The following is an 11,868-nucleotide window of genomic DNA, read 5'->3' as shown; positions in this document are numbered from 1 at the left end:
TTGCCTCTATAATGGTGTACCACTGATTTGTTAACACTTACGGCAGACTCTTTAAACAAACACTGAAAATTCAGTGTACCTCCTGTAATTTCTGTGTTGTGCCCTTAAAGCAATATAGGCAATGTGAAACATAAAGGCAAATCCATGAAATTCATGCAGGATATATTTCTTTACACTGAATAAACACATGCACACAGGACCGACTTGAGGAAGCAAGCAGACACAAGTAATAGTAGCAGTTTGATTAGAATGCATGAGGCTATTTGTTGTTGTTGTTGTTGTTGTTAGGAAAATGTGAATCTTGTTTCCTGATCATTATTTTGAAATGAATATGTTAATAATACAAAACAGTCCTGGCTACAACAGGAGAGCCAGCATAAGTAAAGACAACATGTAATATCTCCCTAATGGTAGTGTACACTGGACATAAACAAGAAACGTAAAACTAAACAGGAAACATTATCAGGAGAAACATTTGAGTCAAGTTATATTTCATCTCTGCACAAATATGCCATAAAAAACCTAAACAATTATCTAAAAACACCATATCCATTAACCTGACAGGAAGCAGTTTGCAGTGATCAACAGATATAGGCACACATGATAGGAGAATCATGAATAAATTACTAAAAAGAAGTACCCTATTTAAACAGCAAATATGTGTTTAAGTCAAGCTGTAGTCATTAGGTTTGTTTCAAAGCTGTGGCATGGTCAAAGAAAATAACATCTCCTGAATCTTTTAACTGCAGGCAGGACTGATGCACAGCAGGTTGGCTGAACATCCTCTCTTAACCTGCAGAGGCACCAACTGGGGATATGTTAAATCTTGTTTTTTACGCATCACTAGTACATCCTTAACAGTATAAAGAAACAAATAGCTTTAAACATTCACAATAGAGCTTCCAGGGGAATAAATCCTTTGAAGATTTTTCTAAGATATCCTAAGCTCTCGAACTATTTGGTATGGGATATAATTGGTCCATCGTTGCACTTGTTGAGGTTATGGAGGCTTGGGCATTTAGGCATTTTCATTACTACGTTTGGCTCTATCTTACTTTGCTTCCATACCATGTTCTCCAAACTATGGTTTGCACTGCAAACTATCGTTAGATACAATGCTGTAAAACTGTACACAACAAGCATGTTTTAGTTGATTATTTTGTTTACTATGGGGGAGAATCTATAAAAAAAAAGGACCATTGTGGAAAAGATGCTTCTTATGTCCCCATGATTACTAGCTTTTCTATGCCTTTCTCCAGTCTTCCCCTTGGAGGATTTGTAGTCTAGTGTTTAGGGAAGAGTGCTTGCATGCTGAGGAGACTGCAAGTTCCCTAATATGAATCCAACAGATTCAAAGCAGGAAACTTGAGGTCTCTGAGCAAAGGCAATGCTCATCCCTAAAATAAATCCCAGGCCCTACTCCCTAAGAAAAAAAAAAAAAAATCATTGGTCAAACTTGCAATGGCAAATAAAAGAATAATTAGTACTAATAATAATTATTAATATGATTAATATAAGATTAAAGTTTGGGGTGTCATCAATTGTTGCCTCCCCAAGGACTGTCTTCCTGCCTGCCTGAAAAACCTGAAATATTTTAAATATTAATCTACTTCTTATGATAGTATCAGTTTAATATATCTGATATATAACAAGTATTGCTGTCATGATCTTGGTGATGATATCAGGTCTGATTACTCATTTTGTTCACCTGCTTATCTCCGCCTAGCTCATGAGAGAGCTCTTTAACATGGCTCAAAAGAGGGCCCCTCAGCACACGATTTGGCTCCCTAGATGGCTCTATAAGCCATTTTGGCTTGAAAGGGGGCTATATAACACCCATTTTGGCTCCAAACGGTGTCATCATCTAGCCGCTGATGACTGGCTTGATTACTCATTTTATTCAACTGCCGAGCTCTGCCCAATTCTCATTAAAGCTCATGTGATCCACCTGCTTCAGCCTCTATTTAACCAGCCTTCAGACCAGCCATCAGGGCCAGATTATTGGAGCCTGTGGTGAGAGTTCTCTAGCGTATTTGTGTGTTCTGATTAGGGCTAGGTGTTGTTCAAAAATTTTCGGTTCCGGTACCAATACCGATACCTTCACTTCGATACCGGTTCCTGAACGATACTTTTTTCGATAACAGTTTTATAATATCAATTCGAAGAAAAAGAAAATTACACAACATAAAAAAGAACAAATCTTGAGTTTTATTTTAAGCTCTGATTTTTCCATTTACATTTTTCCTCTTACATAAAAAAAAAATCAGTGTCTAATATTCACTGTTACATTGTGAGGACCTTTTTACTTAGCAGTTTTCTTTTAGAAAAATTACCATGTCTCACAAACAAGCCCGTTGAATGGGATCCTACTGACAGCGCACCGCTGGTATGTGGGGGTCTGAGCGGCTCTGACAGAAATATTGGAAGGCAGGATGAACTGACTGCACTGATTAAGTTTTCAGGTGGATTTTCCCACTTAAAAACATAATAAAACTACTTTATTCCCACTGATCACAGCAAATATAGCTGCAAGGCAGAGAAAGGATAGAGTAGCTCCGCCCAACGCGCGTTAGAGCCACTTTTCGACCGCGCAGCCAGAGCAGCAAAGCTTCTTCAGCCGCGCGTCAGAAGCTGGTACATGCAGCAAAAAGGAAGCAGCAGACGCGATTTTGCTGCTCTTGCTGCGTCCAGTTTGAAAGCAGCATGATTCACTCGGCTCTGGCTTTGCTCTGCCCACGTGCTGCTGAGAGGAGGATGGTCGTGCTGGCTGCGGTCCGCTCTTCTTGCAGTCAAACACCGAGCAACTTTCTGCTCTTAAATTGTTTCCGTGCACGATGTATTGCATTGCGCACTATTGGCATCAGTCTTAATAAAGTGAAGCCGCACTGTTGACCTGGGAGGCATTTTAAAGGGGTTCCATGACGCTCGCAACCAGTTCACAACAGATACACATGAACCCTGGCTGTAGGCGTGACCACCTGTGTATTTTTCCTGGATGACGCAATCACGTTAAGTGTTACAGCCAATCACCGAAACTTGGTACCGAAAGACGAGGCATGTTTCGATAGTCGGTAGAACCGAAGCATTTCGGTCGGTACCATAAAAGAACCGAAGTTCGGTACCCAGCCCTAGTTCTGATTGCCCGATCCTGACCTGTTCTACCTCTGGACATCTGAGCCTGCCTGTTCCTGTTCTGATCCGTTTGCCATGACCTGTTTTCGGACTGCTGCTGGATTTCTGCCCATCTCTGGACCGAGCCTGACTCTCGAGCACATCTCCGACACCGGCTTTGGCTTCGCCCTCTGGATTATCCTGCCTTCCTTCGTCTGCTAAGTTCTGATCTCCTGCCTGTCCTCATACCTTTGGGACATTAGCATCTGTGACTTTCTGGGCATCGCCAGCCGCGTCGTGTTGGCAGCCGACCCGCTGTAACCAGCCTCGTCCTCTGGGCTCAGACTGAACTATAAGAGCAGGTTAGGGACCGACATGTTAATTTTCGTCTCCCACCAGATAGATGTGGTTACTAACCCTGCTGTCTCCTCCTGCAGAGGTTCCTACCTTAGATGCCGATGCTGTTCACTGCATCTCCTTTTGGAGAAATCCAAAGTTTAAACGTTTTGAGAAATCCAAATTTTGTTCTGAGCTTGACAAATACATAATAATCAACCCAGATTTGTCATAAACATTGTCATAAAGAAGAAGTAAGAGTTTTGTGATAAAAATAGTATATGATGAATGAATATTGTGATATCTCCTTGATAAATTAGTGAGGTAAAGTGAGCCCCATGTACTGCCTATTGGGCCACACGTAATGTCTGCCTGGAATTGTTACTGACATTTTCAGTTTCTCTACAAATCACAGAAATAGTGTTAGGGCTTGGCACTACATGGAAAAGTGGTGAACCTTTCAAGAAGCCAATGTGGAGCCAAAATTACTTCAACAGCACACTGAGGACTCATCCAGATGATCGTTATCAGAAAAACATTTAAACCCCTGTAGACCTTACAGTATGATCCTCAGTTAAGTCAGTGCTGACAGTTTAAGAGCAACTGGGCAGAGATGATTCAGGACCATACTTTGTGGAATCAATAGTGGAACTTTCTGTATGGCTTAAAGGTAACACCTGGATGATTAATCAACTCCATAATATGTTCACAAACAAATCCTGATGGAGAGTCTCTGGCCATCAGTTTGTGACGCTAACATCCAACATACTTGGTTTATCCTGGAGGATAGTTAAACTAACCACAGGAGGTTTTCTTATGAAGGTTTTGGAGAGTTGTAAAAATCTGGACTTTGATTGTATTAAGTTTTTGTGCCCTTACTCATGATCAAAATGTGCTGAATTAAAACACTGTTTAAAAGAGTAGGTCCAATTTCCACCATAAAGATGTAAAAGTTGCCAAAATAATCAGGTTTAGGCAGCAGTTACTTCATTTACCCTGAATAAAAAAAAGTTGAAAACTATTAACTCATGTTACTTTTTTTCCAGATTTACCGATTTTCAGATGATTTGAGACTGTTGTGACAAAAGGTTACTAATAGATACACTATATTGCCAAAAGTATTTGCTCACCTGCCTTGACTCACATATGAGCTTAAGTGACATCCCGTTCCTAATCCATAGGGTTCAATATGACGTCGGTCCACCCTTTGCAGCTAGAACAGCTTCAACTCTTCTGGGAAGGCTGTCCACAAGGTTTAGGAGTGTGTTTATGGGAATTTTTGACCATTCTTCCAGAAGCGCATTTGTGAGGTCGCACACTGATGTTGGACGAGAAGGCCTGGCTCTCAGTCTCCGCTCTAATTCATCCCAAAGGTGTTCTATCGGGTTGAGGTCAGGACTCTGTGCAGGCCAGTCAAGTTCATCCACACCAGACTCTGTCATCCATGTCTTTATGGACCTTGCTTTGTGCACTGGTGCACAGTCATGTTGGAAGAGGAAGGGGCCAGCTCCAAACTGTTCCCACAAAGTTGGGAGCATGGAATTGTCCAAAATGTCTTGGTATGCTGAAGCATTCAGAGTTCCTTTCACTGGAACTAAGGGGCCAAGCCCAGCTCCTGAAAAACAACCCCACACCATAATCCCCCCTCCACCAAACTTTACACTTGGCACAATGCAGTCAGACAAGTACCGTTCTCCTGGCAACCGCCAAACCCAGACCCGTCCATCAGATTGCCAGATGGAGAAGCGCGATTCGTCACTCCAGAGAACGCGTCTCCACTGCTCTAGAGTCCAGTGGCGGCGTGCTTTACACCACCGCATCCGACGCTTTGCATTGCACTTGGTGATGTATGGCTTGGATGCAGCTGCTCGCCCATGGAAACCCATTCCATGAAGCTCTCTGCGCACTGTTCTTGAGCTACATGAAGTTTGGAGGTCTGTAGTGATTGACTCTGCAGAAAGTTGGCGACCTCTTCGCACTATGCGCGTCAGCATCCGCTGACCCCGCTCCGTCAGTTTACGTGGCCTACCACTTCGTGGCTGAGTTGCTGTCGTTCCCAAACACTTCCATTTTCTTATAATACAGCTGACAGTTGACTGTGGAATATTTAGGAGCGAGGAAATTTCACGACTGGATTTGTTGCACAGGTGGCATCCTATCACAGTTCCACGCTGGAATTCACTGAGCTCCTGAGAGCGACCCATTCTTTCACAAATGTTTGTAAAAACAGTCTGCATGCCTAGGTGCTTGAATTTATACACCTGTGGCCATGGAAGTGATTGGAACACCTGATTCCAATAATTTGGATGGGTGAGCAAATACTTTTGGCAATATAGTGTATATGTACTACAATATAATGTTTTTGATTCAAATGTGCTGTTTATTCATTTAAAAATAGTTTATTTTACTTTAACAATCCATCTTTCCTCTTTGCTCCAAATAACTGACAAAACCTGCCTAATGAGGTGACAGCTTTACTTCTGTAAGGAAATCCTGGGGGAGGAGGGGGATTATCTGCTTTCAAGTCAGACGTCTGTTTGACTGAAGGTCCAGAGGATTCAAAAACAACATATTAAATTCAGACAAAAAAAGACCGTAGTTTCTGTTCATGGAGCAATGGCTGTGGACATGAAATGTATTCCCCATTGTCAATCCAGTTCTTTCATAAGATGCAACTTTAAAGTTTTCCAGGGACAAAGATACTAATTATATTCTATATCCTTATGCATTGTTGTAAATGATGCAGCAGAAGGTTAAACACTGATTTAAATGTATCCTTATATTGTCCAGAAGTGGACGTCCATTTAGGCTGATGAAAGTCTGCCACAAATAAGATATACTACGGTTTTATGGTTTCTAGCCTCAGGCTCTGAAACTCTCTGTGGGATCTGAACTTTCAGGCCCTAAACAATAAAGAAGAGGATACAGATAAATAAATAGATATGCATAAAGACATTGCTGTGACCTTCACAGCAGGTAAACAGCTGGAGATTTTTTAATGACTCCCACCAACAAGCCCATCAAGCAGGCTTTGGATGAACAGCTGAATTCCAAAGTCAAGACAGTTATTGAGAAAGTTTTGAACACGTTAATTCCACTCCTCATGAGGCAGATGCTGGATCACAACCTCTTTCTTGATTTTTGGGGGTTACAGGAATTCTATTCAACCTTTTTTAAATAAATGATCCCCAAAACGCTTTGACTCCAGAGAGGGCACCTTAGTACACACTTTGATTCCAGAGAGGACACTTTAGTGTGTGCTTTGACACCAGAGAGTGCACTTTAGCACATGCTTTGACTCCAGAAGGCACTTTAGCACACGCTTTGACACCAGAGAGAGCACTTTAGCACATGCTTTGACTCCAGAGAGTGCACTTTAGCACATGCTTTGACTCCAGAAGGCACTTTAGCACACGCTTTGACACCAGAGAGAGCACTTTAGCACATGCTTTGACTCCAGAGAGTGCACTTTAGCACATGCTTTGACTGCAGAAGGCACTTTAGCACATGCTTTGACTCCAGAGAGTGCACTTTAGCAAATGCTTTGACTCCAGAGAGTACACTTTAGCACATGCTTTGACTCCAGAGAGTGCACTTTAGCACATGCTTTGACTCCAGAAGGCACTTTAGCACACGCTTTGACACCAGAGAGAGCACTTTAGCACATGCTTTGACTCCAGAGAGTGCACTTTAGCACATGCTTTGACTGCAGAAGGCACTTTAGCACACGCTTTGACTCCAGAGAGTGCACTTTAGCATATGCTTTGATTCCAGAAAGCACTTTAGCCCACACTTTGACTCCAGAGAGAGCACTTTAGCACATGCTTTAACTCCAGAAGGCACTTTAGCACACGCTTTGACACCAGAGAGGGCACTTAATCACACGATTTGACTCAAGAGGGCACTTTAGCACATGCTTTAACTCCAAAGAGGGCACTTTAGCATGTGCTCTGACACCAGAGAGGGCACTTTAGCACACGCTTTGACTCCAGAAGGCACTTTAGCACACGCTTTGACTCCAGAGAGGGCACTTTAGCACATGCTTTGAATCCAGAAGGCACTTTAGCCCACGCTTTGACACCAGAGGGCACTTTAGCACATGCTTTGACTCAAGAGAGGGAACTTTAGCGCATGTTTTGGCGTCCGAAAGGGCATGTCAGAGTGTTTCAGGTCCTGAAGACGCACTTTGGTCCGTGCGAAGACATTAGCATGTTTTTGGCACATGCTTTGGTTCCCAAAAGGGAACTTTATTACAAGCTTTGGCTCCTGAGAGGGCCCTTTAATGTGGTTTTGTCTCCAGAGGGGCCCTGTAGCACATGCTCTGGCTTCCAAAAGGACACTTTAACATACAATTTGGCTCCCAATAGGGAACTTTATATTGTAATATTCAACAACTGCTCCATGTCTCTACTTGATGACATGATATTCCAGCATTGTTTATTTCTCCAATAGAAAATTTTCCTGAACCATAATAATTTATGCCTGTGTTTGAATTCCTGACAGAAAAGTGTGTTTTATATCAGACATAATGGCCAGTTTCTGATTAACTGTTTTAGTGTTTTCATGACATTATAAATAATAATGAGCATTGGTTATCTATCAGTCATATCAAATAATTGCTAAAGGGATTTAAAGTTTCTCTGCAAAACTTTTTGATAAACCTCACAATGGTTTGATCAGAAGTCCTGGAGGGATTTTTTTGTAGTTAGTTGCAAACAAAGCCGCAGATTTAAATCTGTCCCATTTTATGGCACTCTGGAGCCTGTCATACCTTAACAATACCTTTTGCTTTTAAAAGCAAAAAATTATTTCATTTTGAAGTACATGTTGAATTGCTTCAATTTCAAACTATTGTAGTCCACATTAAATAGAGCCTTTTAGCTTGTCTCCACTTGAAACCTGTGATTACGTCAATAAAAGTTCTTTGTGTGTGAGTAGAGTTTTTTTATTTGTGCCCCGAGTGAGTCAGGCCAAGCATCAAGCATCACAATCAAAGCTGCCATAGTTAAAACCGTCTCCATGTTTCTGTGTATCTGATGCATGCGTGCACGTTTGCGTGTTCAGTGGCGTCAGAACTACCTATTTTTGCGCCATCCGTGGACGCTTCCCACCGGTCCAGGCCACTCCCACTTTCTCTGAGTCAGTATAAAATATAGCATCCCCTCCCTCCCTTCCACTTTCTCTCAGCCTGAACATTGGAGCAAAACTCAGCACCTCCAGATCATCCTCTTCTGGTCTATGCCAACAACTGAAGGTAAGAAACACAAATCTGTTTGCAGTTAATCCCTTAATTTTTGGTGTTTTGTTTTGGGTTTTTTTAAGAACTTTTTTGTGTTTTTGTCTGAAATAAAAGTTTTTGTCTGAAATAAAACTACTTCTAGGTTACAAACCCATTCAATGTTACACACTTTATAATATGGGAGAAATTCCTTGTTGTTTTCTTCCTCTAATGTTTATGCTTTTAATAGATAACTTTATTAAATACTAAAAAATATATATTTCTTTGGACCTTTAAAAAGGGAGATTTTATCCTTTGATTTTTGTTATTTGACAGTAGAGAATTATTTTTATTTAAAACCATTATAAAGCTCAGAATTGGAGTATTATTGGTTGATATGAATAGATTAACTGAATGTAGTAAAACTAGAATATTTGTATACATAAGAAAAATGTCATATATCATCCTTTTTACATTGTAAAACAATCTTTACTGGATTCATTGTTTTGTAAAATCAACCTCTTTATTTTGTTCAGCTTTTATTATTATTGACTTAATTTTACTTTGAGATTAATAAAGTGTTTTTGAATTGAATTTCAGCAATGTTTTTATAAACACCAGGACATACAAACTAAATAAAAACCTTTAAAGACAAGCAGATTTTAAGCTGTGCACCGCAGAGTTGTGGAAAGGTTTTCACGCGCAGCCCCACATCATTATCAGCCCGATGAATAATGAATGAAAGACAACCAGCTGCTTTCAGGAATTATATTAGCATGAAAAGAATGGCTACTTACACCACAGTGCCACTTTAAATAAATTTATTGAAATGGACATTTGTTTTCTTTCCCAGTGATGAAATTACAGATAAAGTCTTGATGTAATTTAGATTAAAACTAGAGCTGTCTTTCTTATCTGAACATCCCATGGTGTATATTAATATTCAGTGGGGGGTTAACATATGAAATAATCAGTGAATAACCGAGGAAAAGGGACTTGCAGCAAAATCCAGATCCATATAACACAGGATATCTGACAAATAATTAAAAACTGTCCTACCCTCAAAGATGTTTTCTGATTTGTAGTTTTGATCCTCAAGATGAAAAAGTTGTGCTGTAAAAAATTGCATTCACTTCCAGGAATCTGAAGTCTGCAGAGGGCTGTGCTGTAATAATAGCCTTGATGCAGACTGAGACAGTGGGAATTTTCCAATTACAGCAGATTGAAATCCTCCGAGCAACTGCTGTTGTTTTCCTCTAATTGGACTTTTCCTCTGGAAGAATTTTCTAATATGAAGCATCGTTCATCACCTCTAATGAAGAAACTTCAATATGCCGGAAAATGAGCCAAATCAGTCTCCCAAATGTAATACTGTTGATAAATCTACAAATGACATTCAGATTGCTGGCAAATATTTCATCGGCACCCCTCTGTTTAGGTAATATTGCTGAAAGAGATCAGTGTAATTGAGGACAAGGAAATAGAATCTATTCCCATAGTAAGTGTTTTTTAGTATAATTTGAGCTCAAAAAGCAGCAAAGTGCAGAGCCCAATTAATCCTAATTCCTTTGAGACTTCTTCCTCGCTGACACAGGCACACTTAAGGTGTGTGTTAAACAGTAAAATGTTCCGTTCCCTTTTAGCAGCTCAACAGTGTGTGTCAATCAGACCAAATGATGTTTGCTGTAGGTTTATCAAACCTTCATCTCTTCCACCTGTGTCATCCTTTAGGAACTATAAAACGCTTTATTGCTGCTTTTACATCCACTCAAATGATCTGTAGGTTTGATCTAAAGTAGAGGCAGCAGGTTAAGATTATTTCCACCAAATTTAACTTTGTGTTTTTCTGTCCTCTTCTCCATCTGCTTTAGTATCCAGTCATGAATGTAGGCATCTATGTGTGTGTTATCCTGGCCGCCTTGTCCAGTGGCTCCCTGAGTCTGCCTTCACAGTCAATGGTAAGATACACACACAGGTATTCTAGAAAAATCTGACTCTAAAACACAAAAAAGTACCTGAACACACTATGGTCAAACTAGACTAAAATGAGGCAACTTAACGGAAAACCTGGCATTCAGAAAAAACATGAGCACTTACATTTTTCCAAGTTAAATAAAATTCAAAAGGATTTTCCTTGTTTTCCTATCCCTATGCCAGAGAGCTGAGAGTTCTGCTCGCCTAACAGAAAGCCTCCATGCTCCGTCACCCAACCAAGCACGCCAGGTCCGCTCGGCTCCAGAGCCACCATCAGACCAGTTTACCCACTACAGCCAGCTCCGTGAGAACGAAGAGGCTCCAAACAGCCTGAGCAAGCTCCTGGCCAGACTCATCTCCAGGAAAGGTGAGTGCTCAGAGGAACGACGTCCTTCCCCTTCAACCGAGTCACGATTCACACATCTTCCTCCTCATCCTGTTATTCCTCTGCTGTCATTCATGCTGTGCCTCTATCCCACCATCTGGCATGTCCCATCTCCATCCTGCCGTCATCTCTTGCCTTCTCCCTGTCTCTTCCACTTCTTTTTAACAAACCTTCCCCCTCCATCATGTCCTCGCTCGCTCTCTGCCTCTCCCTTTAAGTCAACTCTATGCAGGGGGGGAGATCTGCTGAGCTCACTGCTCTTGTAGAAAACAAAAAGACATATATAAAAACAGGACAAGTTAATGGGTTAACCCATTTAGACTCACTTAAGAAGTTGCAAACCATCATTAACAGAAAACATAGGAATAAAAAAAACAAAAGCCAGCCTCAATAAGTCAGTGTGTTTGGTCTTTTCCAGGCTCTCCATTGCAGATCAGATCCTCTCTCAGCAGCAGAGCTGTGGCGCCCAGCCACAGGATAAAGGACAGAGATTACCTCGGCTGGATGGACTTTGGACGACGTAGTGCAGAAGAGTATGAATATTCTCCGTGAAGCCACAGTCGGGCTTTCCTTCATCCCCCGTCACAGCTCCCAACAGCCCTCGGTTAAAGCCAGCAAAATCACATAGCAATTTCTATCTTTCACATTTCATTTAAATTAGGATCCTGGAATGAGATCAGATTCAAAAATGTACAGAATAAAGCAGATTATGGTAAATATTTTAATTCTGATGATAGACATTTAGAAGATTTAACCGCAGTATTTTTTAATCTCTGATTATTTCTTCTGCCCCTCAAAATAAATCATTTCATTAAAGAGAGAATCTCTGTCAAGTCTTAAACCA

General features: G+C 41.0%; 1 protein-coding gene across 1 annotated transcript; it reads left to right on the top strand.

The window, feature by feature from the left end:
- Positions 1-8,619: 8,619 nt before the first annotated feature.
- On the top strand, positions 8,620-11,868 carry LOC119783851 (cholecystokinin-like). The gene is made up of 4 exons (XM_038285551.1): positions 8,620-8,701; positions 10,537-10,623; positions 10,823-11,006; positions 11,443-11,868. The coding sequence occupies exons 2-4, from the start codon at positions 10,546-10,548 to the stop codon at positions 11,574-11,576; spliced, it is 396 nt and encodes a 131-aa protein (XP_038141479.1). The 5' UTR covers positions 8,620-8,701; positions 10,537-10,545; the 3' UTR covers positions 11,577-11,868.

This window comes from Cyprinodon tularosa, unplaced genomic scaffold, assembly GCF_016077235.1.
Source record: "Cyprinodon tularosa strain WSP-4 unplaced genomic scaffold, ASM1607723v1 ctg1054, whole genome shotgun sequence".
In the NCBI taxonomy this organism is placed as follows: domain Eukaryota; kingdom Metazoa; phylum Chordata; class Actinopteri; order Cyprinodontiformes; family Cyprinodontidae; genus Cyprinodon; species Cyprinodon tularosa.
Note: the sequence above shows the minus strand (reverse complement) of the source record. Positions and strands in the feature narration are given on the sequence as shown.

What these genes read in the sequence shown, in the direction of transcription:
- LOC119783851 (XM_038285551.1), top strand. Translation starts at nt 10,546, where the DNA reads ATGAATGTAGGCATCTATGTGTGTGTTATCCTGGCCGCCTTGTCCAGT. An exon ending in GTCTGCCTTCACAGTCAATG is followed by an intron (nt 10,624 to 10,822) that starts GTAAGATACACA and finishes TCCCTATGCCAG; the next exon opens with AGAGCTGAGAGTTCTGCTCG. An exon ending in CAGACTCATCTCCAGGAAAG is followed by an intron (nt 11,007 to 11,442) that starts GTGAGTGCTCAG and finishes GGTCTTTTCCAG; the next exon opens with GCTCTCCATTGCAGATCAGA.